Below are 23,036 nucleotides of genomic sequence, written 5' to 3'. Positions count from 1 at the left end.
TTTCTGCATCCAAATGTGTGAAAAACCAAATCCTATTGTCTTTAATGTGTACCTGTTATCAACAAAAACTTTTTATATAATGTAGATAATACCATTTTATGTATATTTGTAATATATATTGGTTAAAAAAATATGTATATTTTTGTCCCTTCAAATATTGTTTGTGTCTCTATGAGAAGTCCAAATACAGGAAGTGTGGGTAGACAAGCAGGGGCTCAGTGCACCCAGGACAGGCGGGGCTCTGTGCACCCAGGACAGGCGGGGCTCTGTACATGGAGGATAGGCAGGGCTCTGTACACTGAGGACAAGCAGGGCTCTGTACACTCAGGATAGGCAGGGCTCTGTACACTGAGGACACGCGGGGCTCTGTACACTGAGGACACGCAGGGCTCTGTACACTGAGGACACGCGGGGCTCTGTACATGGAGGACAGGCGGGGCTCTGTACACTGAGGACAAGCAGGGCTCTGTACATGGAGGATAGGCAGGGCTCTGTACACTGAGGACAAGCAGGGCTCTGTACACTGAGGACAAGCAGGGCTCTGTACACTGAGGACAAGCAGGGCTCTGTACACTGAGGACAAGCAGGGCTCTGTACACTGAGGACAAGCAGGGCTCTGTACACTGAGGACACGCGGGGCTCTGTACACTGAGGACACGCGGGGCTCTGTACATGGAGGATAGGCAGGGCTCTGTACACTGAGGACAAGCAGGGCTCTGTACATGGAGGATAGGCGGGGCTCTGTACACTGAGGACACGCGGGGCTCTGTACATGGAGGATAGGCGGGGCTCTGTACACTGAGGACAAACAGGGCTCTGTACAGTGAGACTCTGTGACATGCTATGGGCTCACACATCAGAGTGATTGACAAGCCAGGAGTCTGCACTGAGCCCTGCATGTCCTACCCTCCTGTATTTGGACTCCTTATAGACACACACAGGGACAGCATTTTTTCGCCCAAAAATATACACATTTTTTAATCAATGTATATATATATATATATATATATATATATACATACATACACACAAAATGTTTTTGTTGGTGACAGGTACACTTTAATGGTTAATTCCACAATATGCTGAAAAATCTGTGGTGATTTTTAGAATCCACATTGCAGATTTTTGCAGGTGACTTTTCTGCATTGATTCTCCCATTAAGATCAATAGGAAAGGTAACATCAGATCCTCACATGTCAGATATAGGTCAGGATGTTCCATCTGTTGTGTGAACAAGCCCTTACGGACCCCAGTGGATGCGATCTATAAGCGGTACAGTCAGGTGTGAATACTGGACTCATCCTGCAGAAACTACAAATGAATGAAACCCGAGAAACCACCTACCTGCACTACGGATCTCACCCCATAGACTCCAGTGAACACAAACCGGGGCAATGGGCTGCACAGCGCTCTTCCGGCTCTAGGGGGCGGTGCGTGTGACATCACTAGAAGCACAGAGCGCCCCCCAGTGTACAGATAGGGGATGTCATGTATCTAGGAAGAATAAGGGTCTATTATTGCAGCTGCAGATACAGAATGCATCTTGCGCAGTGTTTCCCAACCAGGGTGTCTCCAGCTGTTGCAAAACTACAACTCCCAGCATGCCCGGACAGCCGAAGGCTGTCCGGGCATGCTGGGAGTTGTAGTTTTGCAACAGCTGGAGACACCCTGTTTGGAAAACACTGTTATATATAGTGATATCATTTGGGTGCATTTATTAATATTCTTGTACCACCAGCAGTCCATCTGTATTCATCACAGGGCAACTACTGAGCCCTGCCCGACATTAACCTGGCATAGATCAAATACATTTTGTAGGGTACAAGCCATGCTCCAGACTATTCAAGAGTGTCGGGAAAAACTGTTGAATCTTAAAGGGGTATTTTCATTATTAAAATCTCCCCTATCCACAGGCTATAGTATAACAAGCTGGTCAGTGGGGGTCCAATCTCTGGGACCCTCACCAATCCCCAGAACGGAGCACAAACGCCTTTCAAATGAATGTGGCAGTAGTCTGCATGGATGTGTCCATTCTTTAAAGGGGTACTCTGCTGAAAAACTTTTTTTTTTTTTTTAAATCAACTGGTGCCAGAAAGTTAAACAGATTTGTAAATGACTTCTATTAAAAAAATCTTAATCCTTCCAGTACTTATTAGCTGCTGAATATTACAAGGGAAATTCTTTTCTTTTTGGAACACAGAGCTCTCTGCTGACATCATGACCACAGTGCTCTCTGCTGACACCTCTGTCCATTTTAGGAACTGTCCAGAGCGGCATATGTTTGCTATGGGGATTTTCTCCTACTCTGGACAGTTCTTAAAATGGACAGAGGTGTCAGCAGAGAGCACTGTGCTCGTGATGTCAGCAGAGAGCTCTGTGTGCCAAAAAGAGAAGAATTATCTCTGCAGTATTCAGCAGCTAATAAGTACTGGAAGGATTAAGATTTTTTAATAGAAGTAATTTGCAAATCTGTTTAACTTTCTGGCACCAGTTGATTAAAAAAAAAGTTTTCCACCAGAGTACCCCTTTAAGGAGCTTTTGAGTACTGCCTCTCCAGTCATTGGGAGGACATGTGACCTCAAGCCTTGGGATCAGTAGGGGTCCCAGCAGTTGATCAGCGATTTATCCCTTATCCCAATGTGCCTCCAACTGTTGCAAAACTACAACTCCTTTGGCTGTCTAGGCCTGCTGGGAGTTATACACTGCTCAAAAACAGCTTGGAGACACAATGCTTGGAAAACACTGATATTTAACATTTAGCTGTATGTAAATTTCACAAATCCTTCAAACTACTTTCTCTGTAGCATTTTTCACACACAAGATTCCTAGGATTCCAGAAAAAACGCCAGTGCAATTTCCTGCATCTAACGTTTTTTCTGGTGTTTTTGCATTTGAGTAAAAAATTGCATTTTTGCCCTTTTTAGCGTTTTTTTCTAAATTAGTTGGGTACCAAAAAAAAAAAAAAAAAAAAAAAGAATGCAGTAGGGATGGGAAAAAATGTATTTAAAATACATTTTTTATAAAGTGTGTGTATGTGTGTTTCACTTTTTTTTTAGGTAGTACTACTACTCCCAGCAGGAAATATACTGTTCCATGATGGGAGTAGTAGTACCTGTACTAATAGACATAACGCCCGATGCTTTTGTCCTATCTGTTGCAGATATTTGGAGCGGCTCTACAACGCACTCTCTTCTCTGCTCTGTACTCCGGCCAGTGATGTGAATAGAACATCCCTCATTCATATTTTCAGCCCAGAGTGGGGATTGGTCGGAAGGTTGCAGCCAATCACAGCTCTCAGAAGAAAATATGAATGAATGAGTTAGTGGCAGGCCGGAGTATAGTGCAGAGATGCGGAGCACAGGAGAAAGCCGTTCCGCATCTCTGCAATAGAAAGGACAATCGCATCAAGTGTCAGGAGTGACACCTGCTGTGATCTGTCCTTAACTGCAGGTACTACTACTCCCAACATGGAGCACACTCTGCTCCATGCTGGGAGCTGTAGTACCTGCATTAATAGACAGATCGCAGCAAGTGCAACTTCTGACACCTGTTGCAATCTATTAATGCAGGTACTACAGCTCCCAGCATGGAGCAGAGTGCGCTCCATTTTGGGAGCAGTAGTACCTGCAGTTAAGGAAAGATCACAGCGGATGTCACTCCCGTGATCCTCCTGTATAATGTATAGATGCGACGGACGCTCTTCTATGGTCCTCTGCACTGACGTATATATTCACTTATTCATATCTCCTGCAGAGAGCTGTGATTGGCTGGAACCATCAGGCCAATCACAGCTCTCTGCGGGAAATATGAATAGATGTATATATACGTCAGTGCAGGGGACCATAGAAGAGCATCCATCGCATCTATACATTATACAGGAGGATCGCAACGGACCCGGGGCGATCTGTCAATTAGTACAGGTACTACTACTCCCATCATGGAACAGTGTGTTCCATGCTGGGAGGAGTAGTACTACCTAAAAAATAAAGAATAAAAAGTGAAAAACACACACTACATTTTTATTGGCTACATTTTTAGTGCTTTAACCGCCCACATAAATTGATCCCTGTTTAAAAATTAATAAAAATGTTGTTATAAAAAAGATACATTTCGTTAAATACAATTTTTTCCATCACTACTGTATCTTTTTCATATTTTTTTTTTAATGGTACCCTACGAAATTTTATTAAGAAAAGGTATCTCCACTACTTTTTTTGATCGCTTAAGTCCAAAAAAGAATGAAAACCGCCTGCAAAAACACCACATGGAGTTTTTCTTGGCGTTTTTTTACTCCCATAGACTTCTATGGGAGAAAAACGCCATGATTTCAGGGGAAGAAAACGCCAAAGGCTCAACATGCTGCGATTTTGAAAAACAGCCAAGGAGCAGAAAAAGAGTGAAAAAACGCCAAAAGGATTTTTAAAAAAAAATAAATAAAATACACCAAACTGAAAAATGCAAAGTGGAAAAATAATTTTGCGTTTTTTCATTGATTTATAGCTAACATCTAGCCGCAGTGTTTTTTTGGGCCAAAAAAACACCATGTGGCAGAATTGGCTTTTTTTTGCATTTTCCCCCAAAAAAAAAAAAAGAAACACAAGTGGAATTCCAGCCTTCTAGTTGCACTTGGTTTGTATGGAATTAAAGGAATATTCCCTTCTCAGGATGTTATTCCCTATCCACTGATCCTTAGAAAGGAAGTAGAATGTTCCTGGAAATAAATCGAGTGCACCGCACATGCTCGCATTGCTTCATTCATTGTCTATGGGGCCTCTGAACATTGCCAAGTGGTCGGACCCCCAACAAGATGGGGATATCTCTTAAGGGCTCGTTCACACGGGCCTATCCACAGCGTATTTTAAGCTGCGGATACGCCGATGATGGACCCCTACAGTATGTCTCAGATGTGCAATCCGCCTATACGAGCAGACACACTGCTATGTGCGCACATCGCGGCCACTCCCCCTGCTTCCTGAGATAGGCCGAGAGCAGCCGCGACGTGTGCGAGTATACTGTGCATGTGCACGGCCACTCGCATATGGCAGCAGTGTGTCTGCTCGTTGCGGTAGATTGCCACTCTGAGCAGGCACATCTGAGACACACTGTAGGGGTCCATCGTTGGCAGATCCGCAGCGTAAAATTTCATGACACATCTCTCCAGTGATAAAAATGAGTCCTGAGGTCATCTGTTCACTTACATCCAGTGCCCCTATGATTTTCAAGAACTTTGATTGCTGTAAGTGAATCAAAACATCTCTGAATACATATGTAGTGTCTTTAAAAAAAAAAAAAGTGAGATTGTGATAACACATTCTACTGACTTTCGGTCCCTGGCTGATCACCACTTCTCTCTGCTTCCATGACAAGACGCCTCAGCAGGACCTACTCACTCTGGCCAAGATGGGACACAGCTAAAGAGACCAATATAGCTTCCATTTTAAATGGAATCTGGGGGTAAAGAGATGTATCCCTTATTCAGAGGATAGGGAATAAGTGTCTAATCCCAAGGGGGAGGGGCCCAATGGGACCAGAAGCTCTGGTAACTTCATGTTCCCTGGTACTTGCCCAGTACAGACCATTTGGGCCAGATCACCTTTGTCTTTTTTGTTTCCTTCTCACACCATGGGATATTTTCCATAAATACAGAAAAATATTGTGATTTATATGTTCCCTGGCCTCAGTCCACAGCAGAATGTAGGTTTTCCGTCCTATTATTATGCTAAGCTACTTCAATAAATGTGATAGTGTGAGCTAACTTTTCATTAACCTGAGAAAATGGAAAACGCACCTGGGTAAACACTAGGAAATGAACATTATACTGGATTTGAAACCAATTTTCCAGTAATAGGCGACCTGTTTGCTGGATGAAATTATTTATCAGGTCATTTTATCATTGCTCCAATGACTTAAAGGGGTACTCCGGTGAAAACCTTTTTTCTTTTAAATCAACTGGTGGCAGAAAGTTAAACATATTTGTAAATTACTTCTATTAAAAAATCTTTATCCTTCCTGTACTTATTAGCTGCTGAATACTACAGAGGAAATTATTTTTTTTTTTGGAATGCTCTGTGGCAAATGAGGTTCAATGTGGATAAATGTAAAGTTATGCATCTGGGTACTAATAACCTGCATGCGTCGTATGTCTTAGGGGGGATTAAACTGTCAGAGTCACTGGTAGAGAAGGATCTGGGTGTACTTGTAGATCACAGACTACAGAATAGCATGCAATGTCAGGCTGCTGCTTCCAAAGCAGGCAGAATATTGTCATGTATCAAAAGAGGCATGGACTCAAGGGACAGGGACATAATACTCCCCCTTCATAAAGCATTGGTACGGCCTCATCTGGAATATGCTGTTCAATTTTGGTCGCCTGTTCATAAAAGGGACACTGCGGATTTGGAAAGGGTGCAGAGACGCGCGACTAAACTAATATGGGGCATGGAACATCTTAGCTATGAGGAGCGATTAAAGGAGTTACAATTGTTTAGTCTTGAGAAGAGACGTTTAACCCCTTAATGACGCAGGACGCATATTTACGTCCTGCGCCGACTCCCGCGATATGAAGCGGGATCGCGCCGCGATCCCGCATCATATCGCGTCGGTCCCGGCGCTCATCAACGGCCGGGACCCGCGGCTAATACCCCGCGGCGATGTGCGGTATTAAACCTTTAGAAGCGGCGGTCAAAGCTGACCGCCGCTTCTAAAGCGAAAGTGACCCGGCTGCTCAGTCGGGCTGTTCGGGACCGCCGCGTTGTAATCGCGGCGTCCCGAACAGCTGACAGGACACCGGGAGGGCCCTTACCTGCCTCCTCGGTGTCCAATCGGCGAATGACTGCTCCGTGCCTGATATCCAGGCAGGAGCAGTCAAGCGCCAATAACACTGATCACAGGCGTGTGAATACACGCCTGTGATCAGGATGAGAGATCAGTGTGTGCAGTGTTATAGGTCCCTATGGGACCTATAACACTGCAAAAAAAATGTAAAAAAAAAGTGTTAATAAAGGTCATTTAACTCCTTCCCTAATAAAAGTTTGAATCACCCCCCTTTTCCCATAAAAAAAATAAAACAGTGTAAAAAAAATAAAAATAAACATATGTGGTATCGCCGCGTGCGTAAATGTCCGAACTATAAAAATATATCATTAATTAAACCACACGGTCAATGGCGTACGCGCCAAAAAAATTCCAAAGTCCAAAAAAGCGTATCTTGGTCACTTTTTATACCATTAAAAAATGAATAAAAAGTGATCAAAAAGTCTGATCAAAACAAAAATCATACCGATAAAAACTTCAGATCACGGCGCAAAAAATGAGTCCTCATACCGCCCTGTACGGGGAAAAATAAAAAAGTTATAGGGGTCAGAAGATGACATTTTTAAACGTATACATTTTCCTGCATGTAGTTATGATTTTTTCCAGAAGTGCGACAAAATCAAACCTATATAAGTAGGGTATCATTTTAACCGTATGGACCTACAGACTAATGATAAGGTGTAATTTTTACAGAAATATTCACTGCGTAGAAACGGAAGCCCCCAAAAGTTACAAAATGGCGTTTTTTCTTTGATTTTGTCGCACAATGATTTTTTTTCCGTTTCGCCGTGCATTTTTGGGTAAAATGACTAATGTCACTGCAAAGTAGAATTGGCGATGCAAAAAATAAGCCATAATATGGATTTTTAGGTGGAAAATTTAAAGGGTTATGATTTTTAAAAGGTAAGGAGGAAAAAATGAAAGTGCAAAAACGGAAGGGGTTAAGGGGGGAATATGATAAACGTATATAAGTATATAAATGGCCCATACAAAAAATATGGAGAAAAACTGTTTCAGGTTAAACCCCCCCAAAGGACGAGGGGGCACTCCCTCCGTCTGGAGAAGAAAAAGTTTAGTCTCAAGGGGCGACACGCCTTCTTTTCCATGAAAACTGTGAACTTATGGAACAGTCTACCTCAGGAACTGGTCACAGCAGGAAAAATTAACAGCTTTAAAACAGGATTAGATACATTCCTGGAACAAAATAACATTAATGCTTATGAAGAAATATAAAATCCCATCCCTTCCCCAATATCGTGCCACACCCCGACCCTTCAATTCCCTGGTTGAACTTGATGGACATATGTCTTTTTTCGACCGTACTAACTATATAACTATGATGACATCACGACCACAGTTCTCTCTGCTGATGTTATTACAATAATAATAATGCTTTATTTATTGTTGTCCTTAGTGGGATTTGAACTCAAGTCTCCAGCACTGCAAGGCAGCAGTGCTAACCACTGAGCCACCATGCTGCCCTTAGCATACATCTGCTATGCATGGTTGCTAAAATGGACAGAGATGTCAGCAGAGAGCACTGTGTTTGTGATGTCATCAGTGTTACAAAAAGAAAGGAATTTCCTCTGTAGCATTCAGCAGCTAATAAGTACTGGAAGGATTAAGATTTTTTAATAGAAGTAATTTACAAATATGTTTAACTTTCTGCCACCAGTTGATTTAAAAGAAAAAAGGTTTTCACAGGAGTACCCCTTTAAAGATGGATAGCGACATTGTACTTTCTCGTGGCCATATTACATTTTTTAATCTACACTATGCAAAGATCATATTGTACTTTTTCATACAAACAGTGGTTTCTGAATTAAAATCATGCACATTAATATATATATATTTATATATATATATACACTGACCTTTGACCTCAAGCACTATGAATAGATGCATTTTGTTAACAAAGACTTGTTGTGTCAGTAAAGCCTGCAAAGAGGAAATGAATACAGAGCTAACATGTTGTGCAGCTGTATTGTCACTGCTAAAGTAGATTATTGGAAAATATTATTTTAGACCTAGTCTGTGGTTGTAATCCTCAGGGTCAGGGCTGGATTATACCTGATGTACTGACAATTGGTACAGTGGTCTTCATTCAGTGCTCATACTGTATGTTGGGTACTGTTACCAACTTATGGCCACCCCTTGGATAGCTTCCCCGTAGTATATGTTCAGTCTGAGGCCAGATGACTGAGCATCGATTCTGTAGCTTCATATCTGCAGGGATTGTTATGTTGTTAAAGGGGGTACTCCGCCCCTAGACATTTTATCCCCAATCCAAAGGATAGGGGATAAGATGTCTGATTGCGGGGGGCCCGCCGCTGGGGATCCTTGCGATCTCCCTACTGCACCCGGTGTTCGTTTAGATCCTCAGGTGCAGTGCCGTAGGCTCGTGACATCACATGCCCCGCACATCACGGTCACGCCCCCTCAAGGCAAGTCTATGGGAGGGGGGCGTGATGGCCGCCACGCCCCCTTCCATAGACTTGCCTTGAGGGTGTGTGGCCATGACGTCACAAGTGGGGCATGGTGTCATGAGCCTTCACATCGCCAGTCATCTGGCACGGAGAGAAGTGCACCGGATGTCTGTGGTGCAGCGGCCGAGATAGCGGGGATCCCCCCCCCGCGATTAGATAGCTTCTTATCCCCTATCCTCTGGATAGGGGATAAGATGTCTAGGGGCAGAGTACCCGTTTAAGCCATTGTGTCTTCCTTTCCCTCTGTCATTCTTACCCTGATGGGGAAGATTTATCAACATTTTTAAATAAAAGAAGTAATCCGATTGGTCGCAGTTGCCAACTGCACCACCTTTCCTCTGCACAGGTTTTGATAAATCTCCCCAATGTCTTGGTCATCTGATCTCTTATATCACAGTCTGGTTTGTTCTTTTAGCAGTCTTGAGGCCCCTATGAATACCACATATGTGGCCACTATGAATACCACAGCTTGAACCAATCTAATCTTAGTACTGTAGGGTTTAAAGGGAATCTGTCATCAGCATCACCCCTATTAACCTATTGGTATAGGCTTGTAGTGCAGGTGACACTAATGACTATGGTTTTTACCGTTTGATGATCAGTGACTCTGTTCCTCTGATATTCCCGGTTTTCTAGATATACATATATCTCAAGCATCCGGCATCCTCATAGTAGCGCCCTCCCTCCCTGTGCTGATCCTCCTCCTCACAATTCATGTTGCCTGTGGCACGGCTGTGCATGCGCAATCATTGCTGAAAGTCAAAGTAAAATCTCTATTTTTTTGTGTGTTTTCACAGCAGAGGAAAGGGGTTTAGATGCAAAAAATTCTCTGGAGTAAACCTCAAAATTTCTCTGCAGCACCACCACAGAGGAAGTTACACATTACAAAGTGGAGTTTATTTAAATACAGGACAACAGATGCACTTTGAATAGTGGAAGTAATGAAAACACTGAGATGACAACCCAGTATACCTCATAGCTAGCAGCAAGATCACATGACACCAGGTTATCCAATTATTGCTTCAATTATGTGACATATAAGGAATAGGAATATAAGGAATAGTGTTGAGCGGCATAGGCCATATTCGAATTCGCGATATTTTGCGAATATATGGATGAATATTTGTCATATATTCGCGTTTTATTTTTGCATATGCGAAAATTCGTATATGCGAAAATTTGCATGTATGGAAATTTGCATATACGAAAATTAGCATATACGAAAATTCGCATGCCAGTCTCACACAGTAGTGTTAGAGCCTTCTTTACACCACACAAGCTGGAAGCAGAGAGGGATGATCACTGTGATGTATACTGTGGAAAATAAAAATGAATATTCGTAATTGCGAATATATAGTGCTATATTCGCGAATATTCACGAATTCGCAAATATGCGATATTCGTGAATAAAATTCGCATTGCGAATATTCGTGAGCAACACTAATAAGGAACCTACACAAGGTGTCAGTGAGGATGATGATGACCCAAGGACCATGATGACCAACCTTGGCAGTATGGGATGGAGGCAAAACAAGTCAGGCTCTCAGAAAATTGGCAAGGATGTCAAGTTGTATGTTTTCTTGCTTGCGCACTGGCATATTAAGCGCTTGAAGAAAAGAGATGAGTACTAGATAGCCACACTCTAAGATCCTTGGTTTAAAGCAAGAATAGGGGGAATTTTTTTTAATCTTCCAAAAGGAGGATACATTTGATTTTTATAGGGAAAAGTTACACAGCCAGCTTGCCATGGTTTTCCAGCACCAAACACCTGACGGACAGGGGTTCACTTTCTCCTTCCTGCTCAATCAACGATCCACTCCCTCTGCCCGCACCATCCTGCAAGAGGCAGTTGCAGCAATAGCATCACCATCTTTATTTTGGAGTACATGATGAAGAGGTTTTTAATTCCGGTATTTCACTCTGACATAAATTGTCACCAAAGGGATGTAAACCACAATTTAAACAACCAGGTTGAAGCATACTTAAGCTTTGCCTTTCTCTTACAGACACCATGAGCCCAGACCCCATGGACCTCTGGGTCGCCAGATTACATCATTGGTCCAGTTTACCTTAGGTGTTCTGTCTTGTCCACCCTCCAGATTGCCAGCAATGGGGAAAAACTCACGTATGTAATAATGGATAAGACGTGGATCAGTGAGGAATTTAAAACTCCTGTGCCAGATGCCACTGATTAGACAGTACTACCACCAGCCCTGCTGTAAGCTAGCTACTACAAATCCCCACAAGTCCACCACTGCCTGCTGTCCTGTCCCCTGGCCACTACAACTCCCACCAGTCCGCCACAGCCTGCTGTCTGCTAGCTACTACAATTCACATCAGTCCACCACTACCAGATATTTTTTGGCTACTACAATTCCCACCAGTCCACAACCGCCTGCTGTCCATTGGCTACTACAACCACCAGTCAGCTACTGCCTTATGTCCACTGGCTAATACAGCTCCCACCAGTCCACTGCTGCTTGCTGTCTACTACAACTCTCACCAGTCCACCACTGCCTGCTGTCTGCTGGCTACTAGAGCTCCAGCCAGTCAACCTCTGCCTACTGTCTGCTGGATATTACAAATCCCACCAGTCCACCACTACCTGCTGTCCTGTCCGCTGGCTACTGCAACTACCACCAGTCCACAATCACCCTTGTAGCTGCTTCCACCAGCCAGGCCAAGCATACATAACCCATGCTCTCCAAATAAGGGAGAATTTTTGGTCACTTTGAAAAATCCATGGTGTCTTCACTTGCCAGACTCAAAACCTGTTGCACTTCCTTTTTTAATTTTTGGAACACTTGGAAAAAGCAATTGCAACTTCCAATACTTCCATGTGCATATTAACACTGGCAGGCATCTGCCAGCAAACAGGGTTACTTCATGCACCTTTATTTTAGTGTTAAAAAGCATTCAAAATCTGCAAGCACAATGTGTTTTTAAATAAGCTGTTCGTTACCATTGGTTACAGCATGTCAATGTAACTTTGACATTCTCTGAGCCTTAAAACCACTTTAAAACAACTTGAATACATTTCTAGGTGACCCTGGGTTAGACAAGCCTTTAGAGCTCTTAGGCAGTGTTATTGCGAGGTTTTGAGGCTTATTTCATTGCCGAACCACAGAGAACCTGTTCAAAAATGTTGGCAAGCCTGCCGAGCCAAACTTTTGAAAAATTTGCTCAACTCTAGCCCTAAATTATAGTACATAGCCTAATATGCTAAAAATACAATAACATGAGTAAAATATTTAAAAAATGCAAAACAGATTAAATAAATGTGAGAAACAACAGAAAGACATAAACACTTACACACCTTATAGTTTTCTTTGCATACACAAATTTTGTTTGTCATTATTTTTTTTTGCCCAGAAAAAAATGCCACAAAAAATTAGGCTGCAGATGTGCTGACAGCAGTCACAGAGGGAGTGCATAGTGAGCTCCCGGATACGGCCGGGTAGCTCTGTGTGTCTGCTCAGAGAAATCCGTGGCTACGGGCGGACACACAGGGCTACCTGGCCGCAACCAGGAGCTCACTCTGTAGTCCCTCTGTGACTGCTGTGGGTGCATCCGTAGTGTGAAATACGCTTCAGATGTGCCCCGTGTGACCCTGTCCTTAGGCTACATTTCCTTGAAACTTAATTCTGCCATTTTCTTACCTGAAAAAATATCCAAATAACTTTAAATGTTTTTCCAGCATATTGGTGTTTTGTCTGGCATTTTGTCTGGTGTTTTTATTTTATATTTTAGTGAAAAGTTACTTTTTTTGAGCATACAATGTTTTTTTTCTCAACAGATATTATGCCACAGCATTAACTAATGTTTCTCTACATTTTACACTTTTCCCTACGTTTTGTTTTTTTTTTTTTTTTTTTTTTTTTACACATGCTCTGAGCTGTGGGGTTTTTCAGAGCTTAAATCCACCACATTTTCTGTGGAAACATTAGTAAATATGTTGGGATTTTTCTAAAATGTTGGGGACACGCCCCTTTTCTGTGACCATGCCCCCTTTCGAAGACGACCATTCCCCTTTTTTGGATTTTCTCAGTAAAATGGAGAGTTGGTCAGGTTTTTGATTTTTCTGGTGCAAATTGTGGCACACATTCTGGTGCAGGCAGAAATTCTGGGGCACAACCCAACAAGACAGGCCAAGTTTATAATAGTAAATCAGGGCCATTGTGTTTTTTTTTTTTTTGTGTGTTTTTTTGGGCATTTTGTTTCCTCCCATAGAAATCTATAGGAAACAAAATACCAGGATTCACAGGATTTTAGAAAGCTGCCACTAAGTCAAAAACTGTCAATGAAGAGTAAAAAAATGCTAAAGAAAACAATGGCAAGTGGGTTTGGCATTAAATATTTTCTTATTTACTCCCAGCTAACATCTGGCTGAGGTGTTTCTTGTTCAAAAAATGCTGTGTGGCGATGTGGCATATTTTTTTCTTTTTCGCAAATACAAAACAACAGAAAACTAGTGGAAATCCAGCTGTCACGATGCCGGCTGGCGGGTAGTGGATCCTCTGTGCCAGAGAGGGATTGGCGTGGACCGTGCTAGTGGATCGGTTCTAAGTCACTACTGGTTTTCACCAGAGCCCGCCGCAAAGCGGGATGGTCTTGCTGCGGCGGTAGTGACCAGGTCGTATCCACTAGCAACGGCTCAACCTCTCTGGCTGCTGAAGATAGGCGCGGTACAAGGGAGTAGACAGAAGCAAGGTCGGACGTAGCAGAAGGTCGGGGCAGGCAGCAAGGATCGTAGTCAGGGGCAACGGCAGGAGGTCTGGAACACAGGCTAGGAACATACAAGGAACGCTTTCACTGGCACAATGGCAACAAGATCCGGCAGGGAAGTGCAGGGGAAGTGAGGTGATATAGGGAAGTGCACAGGTGAAGACACTAATTGGAATCACTGCGCCAATCAGCGGCGCAGTGGCCCTTTAAATCGCAAAGACCCGGCGCGCGCGCGCCCTAGGGAGCGGGGCCGCGCGCGCCGGGACAGGACCGAGGGAGAGCGAGTCAGGTACGGGAGCCGGGGTGCGCATCGCGAGCGGGCGCTACCCGCATCGCGAATCGCATCCCGGCTGGAAGCAGAATCGCAGCGCCCCGGGTCAGTGGATCTGACCGGAGCGCTGCAGCGGAGAGAGTGTAGCGAGCGCTCCGGGGAGGAGCGGGGACCCGGAGCGCTCGGCGTAACAGTACCCCCCCCCCTTGGGTCTCCCCCTCTTTTTAGGGCCTGAGAACCTGAGGAGCAGACTTTTATCTAGGATGTTGTCCTCAGGTTCCCAGGATCTCTCTTCAGGACCACAACCCTCCCAGTCCACTAGAAAAAAAGTTTTCCCTCTGACCTTTTTAGAGGCTAAGATCTCTTTGACAGAGAAGATGTCCGAGGAGCCGGAAACAGGAGTGGGAGGAACAGATTTGGGAGAAAAACGGTTGAGGATGAGTGGTTTAAGAAGAGAGACGTGAAAGGCATTAGGGATACGAAGAGAAGGAGGAAGAAGAAGTTTGTAAGAGACAGGATTAATTTGACACAAAATTTTGAAAGGACCAAGATAGCGTGGTCCCAACTTGTAGCTAGGGACACGGAAGCGGACATATTTAGCGGAGAGCCATACCTTGTCTCCAGGGGAAAAAACGGGAGGAGCTCTTCTTTTCTTATCCGCGAACCTCTTCATGCGTGATGAAGCCTGTAGGAGAGAATTTTGGGTCTCTCTCCATATAATGGAAAGGTCACGAGAAATTTCATCCACAGCGGGCAGACCAGAGGGCAAGGGGGTAGGGAGGGGGGGAAGAGGGTGACGGCCGTACACCACGAAAAATGGGGATTTGGAGGAAGATTCAGAGACTCTGAAGTTATACGAGAATTCGGCCCATGGAAGGAGATCTGCCCAGTCATCCTGGCGGGAGGAAACAAAATGTCGCAAATAATCACCCAAGACTTGGTTAATTCTTTCTACTTGTCCATTGGACTGGGGATGATATGCAGAAGAAAAATTTAATTTAATCTTGAGTTGTTTACAGAGAGCCCTCCAGAATTTAGACACGAATTGGACGCCTCTATCCGAGACGATCTGCGTAGGCAATCCGTGAAGACGAAAAATGTGTACAAAAAATTGTTTAGCCAACTGAGGCGCTGAAGGAAGACCAGGAAGAGGGATGAAATGTGCCATTTTGGAGAATCGATCAACGACCACCCAAATAACAGTGTTGCCACGGGAAGGGGGTAAATCAGTAATAAAATCCATACCAATCAGAGACCAAGGCTGTTCGGGGACAGGCAGGGGATGAAGAAAACCAGCGGGCTTCTGGCGAGGAGTCTTATCCCGGGCACAGATAGTGCAGGCTCGCACAAAGTCCACAACATCCGTCTCCAGAGTCGGCCACCAATAGAAGCGGGAGATGAGTTGCACAGATTTCTTGATGCCCACATGACCAGCGAGATGGGAGGAGTGACCCCATTTGAGGATTCCGAGGCGTTGGCGTGGAGAAACAAAGGTCTTTCCTGGAGGAGTTTGCCTGATGGAGGCTGGAGAAGTGGAGATCAGGCAGTCAGGTGGAATGATGTGTTGCGGAGAGAGTTCAACTTCTGAGGCATCCGAGGAACGAGAAAGAGCATCGGCCCTAATGTTCTTATCGGCAGGACGAAAGTGAATCTCAAAATTAAATCGAGCAAAGAACAGAGACCACCGGGCCTGGCGAGGATTCAGCCGTTGGGCAGACTGGAGGTAGGAGAGGTTCTTGTGGTCGGTGTAAATAATAACTGGAAATCTTGATCCCTCCAGCAGATGCCTCCATTCCTCAAGTGCTAATTTAATGGCTAGAAGCTCTCGATCCCCGATGGAGTAGTTCCTCTCCGCCGGAGAGAAGGTCCTAGAAAAAAAACCACAAGTGACAGCATGCCCGGAAGAATTTTTTTGTAAAAGAACAGCTCCAGCTCCCACTGAGGAGGCATCAACCTCCAATAGGAAGGGTTTGGAAGGGTCAGGTCTGGAGAGCACGGGAGCCGAAGAAAAGGCAGACTTGAGTCGTTTAAAGGCGTCTTCCGCTTGAGGAGGCCACGACTTGGGATCGGCATTTTTTTTGGTTAAAGCCACGATAGGAGCCACAACGGTAGAAAAATGTGGAATAAATTGCCTGTAATAATTGGCGAACCCCAAAAAGCGTTGGATAGCACGGAGTCCGGAGGGGCGTGGCCAATCTAAGACGGCAGAGAGTTTGTCTGGATCCATTTGTAGTCCCTGGCCAGAGACCAAATATCCTAGAAAAGGAAGAGATTGGCATTCAAACAGACATTTCTCAATTTTGGCATAGAGTTGATTGTCACGAAGTCTCTGAAGAACCATACGGACATGCTGGCGGTGTTCTTCTAGATTGGCAGAAAAAATTAGGATATCGTCCAGATATACAACAACACAGGAGTATAGCAGATCACGAAAAATTTCATTGACAAAGTCTTGGAAGACAGCAGGGGCGTTGCACAGGCCAAAGGGCATGACCAGATACTCAAAGTGTCCATCTCTGGTGTTAAACGCCGTTTTCCACTCATCCCCCTCTCTGATGCGGATGAGGTTATAGGCGCCTCTTAAGTCCAATTTAGTAAAGATGTGGGCACCTTGGAGGCGATCAAAGAGTTCAGAGATGAGGGGTAGGGGGTAGCGGTTCTTAACCGTGATTTTATTAAGACCGCGGTAGTCAATGCAAGGACGTAGGGAGCCATCTTTTTTGGACACAAAGAAAAATCCAGCTCCGGCAGGAGAGGAGGATTTACGGATAAAGCCCTTTTTTAAATTTTCCTGGACATACTCAGACATGGCAAGAGTCTCTGGGGCAGAGAGAGGATAAATTCTGCCCCGGGGTGGAGTAGTACCCGGGAGGAGGTCGATAGGGCAATCATAAGGCCTGTGAGGAGGTAGAGTCTCAGCTTGTTTTTTGCAGAAAACATCCGCGAAGTCCATATAGGCCTTAGGGAGACCGGTTACTGAGGGAACCACAGAGTCACGGCAAGGGTTACTGGGAACCGGTCTTAGACAGTCCTTGGAACAAGAGGGCCCCCAACTCTTGATCTCCCCAGTGGACCAATCCAGGTTTGGGGAATGAAGTTGAAGCCAGGGAAGTCCAAGGAGAATTTCCGAGGTGCAATTGGGGAGGACCAAAAGTTCAATCCTCTCGTGATGAGATCCGATGCTCATTAGAAGGGGCTCCGTGCGGAAGCGTATGGTACAGTCCAATCTTTCATTGTTTACACAATTGATGTAAAGGGGTCTGGCGAGACTGGTCACTGGAATGTTGAACCTGTTGACGAGAGAGGCCAAAATAAAATTTCCTGCAGATCCAGAGTCCAAGAAGGCCACGGTAGAGAAGGAGAAGGCAGAGGCAGACATCCGCACAGGCACAGTAAGACGTGGAGAAGCAGAGTAGACATCAAGGACTGTCTCACCTTTGTGCGGAGTCAGCGTACGTCTTTCCAGGCGGGGAGGACGGATAGGACAATCCCTCAGGAAGTGTTCGGTACTAGCACAGTACAGGCAGAGGTTCTCCATGCGGCGTCGTGTCCTCTCTTGAGGTGTCAGGCGAGACCGGTCGACCTGCATAGCCTCCACGGCGGGAGGCACAGGAACAGATTGCAGGGGACCAGAGGAGAGAGGAGCCGAGGAGAAGAAACGCCTCGTGCGAACAGAGTCCATATCTTGGCGGAGCTCCTGACGCCTTTCGGAAAAACGCATGTCAATGCGAGTGGCTAGGTGAATAAGTTCATGTAGATTAGCAGGAATTTCTCGTGCGGCCAGAACATCTTTAATGTTGCTGGATAGGCCTTTTTTAAAGGTCGCGCAGAGGGCCTCATTATTCCAGGACAATTCTGAAGCAAGAGTACGGAATTGTACGGCATACTCGCCAACGGAAGAATTACCCTGGACCAGGTTCAACAGGGCAGTCTCAGCAGAAGAGGCTCGGGCAGGTTCCTCAAAGACACTTCGGATTTCCGAGAAGAAGGAGTGTACAGAGGCAGTGACGGGGTCATTGCGGTCCCAGAGCGGTGTGGCCCATGACAGGGCTTTTCCGGACAGAAGGCTGACTACGAAAGCCACCTTAGACCTTTCAGTGGGAAACAGGTCCGACATCATCTCCAGATGCAGGGAACATTGGGAAAGAAAGCCACGGCAAAACTTAGAGTCCCCATCAAATTTATCCGGCAAGGATAGGCGTAGCCCAGGAGCGGCCACTCGCTGCGGAGGAGGTGCAGGAGCTGGCGGAGGAGATGACTGCTGAAGCTGTGGTAGTAACTGTTGTAGCATAACGGTCAGTTGAGACAGCTGTTGGCCTTGTTGCGCTATCTGTTGTGACTGCTGGGCGACCACCGTGGTGAGGTCAGCGACAACTGGCAGAGGAACTTCAGCGGGATCCATGGCCGGATCTACTGTCACGATGCCGGCTGGCGGGTAGTGGATCCTCTGTGCCAGAGAGGGATTGGCGTGGACCGTGCTAGTGGATCGGTTCTAAGTCACTACTGGTTTTCACCAGAGCCCGCCGCAAAGCGGGATGGTCTTGCTGCGGCGGTAGTGACCAGGTCGTATCCACTAGCAACGGCTCAACCTCTCTGGCTGCTGAAGATAGGCGCGGTACAAGGGAGTAGACAGAAGCAAGGTCGGACGTAGCAGAAGGTCGGGGCAGGCAGCAAGGATCGTAGTCAGGGGCAACGGCAGGAGGTCTGGAACACAGGCTAGGAACATACAAGGAACGCTTTCACTGGCACAATGGCAACAAGATCCGGCAGGGAAGTGCAGGGGAAGTGAGGTGATATAGGGAAGTGCACAGGTGAAGACACTAATTGGAATCACTGCGCCAATCAGCGGCGCAGTGGCCCTTTAAATCGCAAAGACCCGGCGCGCGTGCGCCCTAGGGAGCGGGGCCGCGCGCGCCGGGACAGGACCGAGGGAGAGCGAGTCAGGTACGGGAGCCGGGGTGCGCATCGCGAGCGGGCGCTACCCGCATCGCGAATCGCATCCCGGCTGGAAGCAGAATCGCAGCGCCCCGGGTCAGTGGATCTGACCGGAGCGCTGCAGCGGAGAGAGTGTAGCGAGCGCTCCGGGGAGGAGCGGGGACCCGGAGCGCTCGGCGTAACACCAGCCTTAGTATAGGCCTTTTTTCTTTGGCGTTTTTTCCCTGTGTTTTTAACACTACAAGTCATCTGACTCTTTCATCATGAGACTCAAAGGTTTCTAATTTAGAACTGGGAAGAAAAGACACATTTAGTCTATGGGAGGAAAAACGCATTACCCTCTGCATACTGTGGTTTCGAAAAACTGCCAATGAGCCTATAAACCTCACAAAAGGGTTAGAAAATGAAAGAAAAAAAAAAAACAGTGTGGGTATGGGTATTTTATATTTCACTATTGACTCCTAGCTAACATCTGGTGCTTTTTGGGGTGATTTTTGACAGAAATGCCAAGTGTTTCCCAGCCTAGGGCACAAAGGAACAAGCACTGATCATCACTGCCTTAGAACTGATCCCCAGAATTTACCAAATTTCTACCAATTGTATCGCCAATTATATTGACGAAATTGGATAGTTTAATGTTCTGCTTTTTATAGACTTCACAACTCCTTTTATGACTGTTCTGTGTTAGGGATGTGATGGTGCCACATCAATCCACAGCAATACTTCCTGCCATAGCAAAAGTCCTGTTTCACAACAGAAGAAATGACTCCCAAAGCAAATTTCTAAAATGTTACATAACAACATAACATGTCCCAGCAGGTAGTGATGACATTGTTCTCCATTGTGGTTTCTTGCACATAGTTTAGAAGGCATTGCATACAAATGTTATGCATTCTATTCTCACAGGACTTGAGAGGGGAATAAAGTATTGCGCCCTTTTAGGAGTACCCAATGGTATACCTTAGATGAAATATCTGGTTCTATGGTCTAAGGTCCTATGAACATATCTCATAAGTGAGGCTGGGTGCACACTACGATTTCGCTATAAGGTCACCGGATCTGGCTGAGGGGGGGGGTTTAGGGGAGAGGGAAGTGAAAACAGTGCACGGTTTTCGATCCCCCCAGCTGGATCTGGTGACCGTATGCAAGATCGTAGTGTGAACCCAGCCTTATCCTTCCTCCCTTTCTTCCTCCTTTACCTAAGGGCGATTATTTATTATTGTAACATACTGCGCTCCGGCCACAGACACCGGCCGTGACCGCAGTGTCCCCGACCGCCGGCGGGGCCGGGATTCGAATCCCGCCCGTCTCTTACCTCACTCCACTCCTGCAGCTGCTTCCTCTCAGCCCCGGCGCGAGTCTTCATCCCTTAGGGCGCGGGCGCTGGAGCTTTGAGATTTATAGGGCCAATGTGCCCATAATTAGTGAATTCACCTGTCACCAAGTTATAAGTTATTTGCCTCTCCCACGCCCCCCTTCAGGATCTTCAGTGCTTATTGCCTAAGAGAAAATGTTCCCATTGCCTGTTTTGCCTACCTGTGTTTCCTGACCTTCCTGATATGTTTTTTGACTCCGAACCTTTGCCGCCTGCCTAGACCTTCTGCTACGTTGACTACGCCTCTGCCTCATTCTCCGGTACCACGCTTTGCCCAGTTACCTGTGTGGTCGAGCCTTGTCGGGGGTAGTGACCTAGGTGTCGCCTGCCACCGCAAATCCATCCTGCTTTGCGGCAGGCTCTGGTGAAGACCAGCGGCACCTTAGACTCCGCTCCCCGATATGGTCCGAGTCATCAGCCACACAGGTAGAGGATCCACATCCAGTTTTGTGACAGCCTGCATTCAGGTGCGTGACAGTAAGATCCGGCCATGGATCCAACTGGGGTTCCTTTGCCTGACAACACGGATCTTGCAGGCACAGCAGCTTAACCAGCCATCCGCCATGATGCAGCAGTTGCTATCTGCTCAGCAGCAACTGCCACAGCCCCAGCCTCCTCCTCCAGCTCCAGTACAGCCTCCGGCTGCTACAGTCTCCTCCAAAACCAAACTCTGTTTGTCGCTTCCTGAAAAATATGAGGGGGATTCCAAGGCCTTTCGAGGTTTCGTGGCTTTTGTCATTAGTCTCCTTTCTGGAACAGCCTTGGCCTGGGCAACTCCGCTGTGGTATCACAGTGATGTAATCACTTCTAATCTCCAGGCATTCCTGACGGAATTTTGCATTGTCTTCGAGGAACCTACTCGTGCTTCTTCCGCTGAGACAGCTCTGCTGAGCCTTTCTCAGGGCAACTCCACTGTTGGCGAGTATGCCATCTGGTTCCGAACCCTGGCGTCGGAGTTGGCCTGGAATAATGAAGCTCTCTGCGCTACCTAAGAGAGGATTATCAAGTCAAATTAAGGATGTCCTTGCTGCCCGGGAATTGCCATCTACCTTGAACGAACTAACACAATTGGCATCCCGGATCGATATCCGTTTCTCCGAGCGACGAGAGGAACTACGACAAGAAACGGAATCTGCATGACCTCTGCGCTTTCCTTGGCTGGCTCTAGTCTTCCAGCAACCACCGCAATCTTTTACGTAGCCCACCACAGTGGAGGCTATGCAAGTGGATCGGTCTCGTCTGACCCTGCAGGAAAGGACTCGCCGACGAACTGAAAATATTTGTCTATACTGCGACAGTGCAGATCACTTCCTTAAGGACTGTCCTCTGCGTCCTCATCCACAGGGAAACTTTATTGATGCCTCTCTAGTGCATAAGTATCGTCTGCCAGTTTTCCGCCTCCTGAAACTTCTGTTCATTTCTACGGTCAATGGACTGTACCGTGCTATACTGCACAGAACCCCTGTTGATTCAAGTCGGAGTCTCCCATAGGGAGAACTTGTCCTTCTACGTACTCCCACACTGTACGTCACCTCTCTTGCTTGGTCTACCTTGGTTGCAGCTCCATGCCCCACAGCTGGATTGGAAAACCGGAGAAGTCCTTCACTGGGGTCCGCACTGCAACAATCACTGCATTCACATACGTGTGACCAAGTTGGAACCTTTGTCTAGACCTCTACCCGGTTTACCTTAATTTCTTCATGATTTTGCTGATGTCTTCAGCGAAAAGCAAGCTGAAGTTTTGCCTCCACATCGTCCATACGATTGTCCAATTGACATTTTGCCTGGCACCACACCTCCAAGGGGCTGTATCTACCCCTTGTCTGTTCCAGAAACCCAGGCCATGTCAACCTATATCCAGGAGAACCTACAGAAAGGATTTATCAGGAAGTCCTCTTCTCCTGCCGGAGCTGGGTTCTTCTTCGTGGAAAAGAAAGATGGGTCGTTGCGTCCTTGCATCGACTACCGGGGACTGAATAAAATTACAGTTAAAAACCTTTATCCCCTTCCTTTAATCTCAGAGTTGTTTGACAGTCTGCGAGGTGCCAGGATTTTCTCCAAATTGGATCTTCAAGGTGCCTATAACTTAATTCGTATAAGAGAAGGGGACGAGTGGAAGACTGCGTTCAATACTCGAGCTGGACATTTTGAATATATTGTTATGCCATTCGGACTATGTAATGCTCCAGCAGTCTTCCAGGAGTTTGTCAAGGACATTTTTCGGGACCTTCTCTACTCCTGTGTCATTGTCTATTTTGATGACATACTCACCCAATATTATACATACTCTATTCACCCAATCTCCACACTCATCGTCTCCATCTCCATCAAGTTCTGCAGCGTCTCCGAGACAACCAACTCTACACAAAACTTGAAAAGTGTACCTAGGACTACAAATGGATCCTAACAAGTTATCCGCTGTACTGGAGTG

The 23,036-nt window shown here is 46.0% G+C and overlaps 1 protein-coding gene across 3 annotated transcripts in view; it reads right to left on the bottom strand.

The window, feature by feature from the left end:
* NUDT15 (nudix hydrolase 15) overlaps window positions 1–23,036 on the bottom strand; it is a 49,877-nt gene that overhangs the window by 8,307 nt on the left and 18,534 nt on the right. The window contains exon 1 of one of the 3 annotated variants that reach the window (XM_056562098.1): window positions 1,345–1,482. The exons of the other annotated variants lie outside the window; for them this stretch is intronic. Coding sequence (XP_056418073.1) covers window positions 1,345–1,443 — 99 coding nt within the window. The 5' untranslated portion in view covers window positions 1,444–1,482. Of the gene's footprint in view, window positions 1–1,344; window positions 1,483–23,036 lie in introns of those variants that run through there. 3 annotated transcript variants of the gene reach the window in all.

Source organism: Hyla sarda, chromosome 2, assembly GCF_029499605.1.
Source record: "Hyla sarda isolate aHylSar1 chromosome 2, aHylSar1.hap1, whole genome shotgun sequence".
Taxonomy (NCBI): domain Eukaryota; kingdom Metazoa; phylum Chordata; class Amphibia; order Anura; family Hylidae; genus Hyla; species Hyla sarda.
Note: the sequence above shows the minus strand (reverse complement) of the source record. Positions and strands in the feature narration are given on the sequence as shown.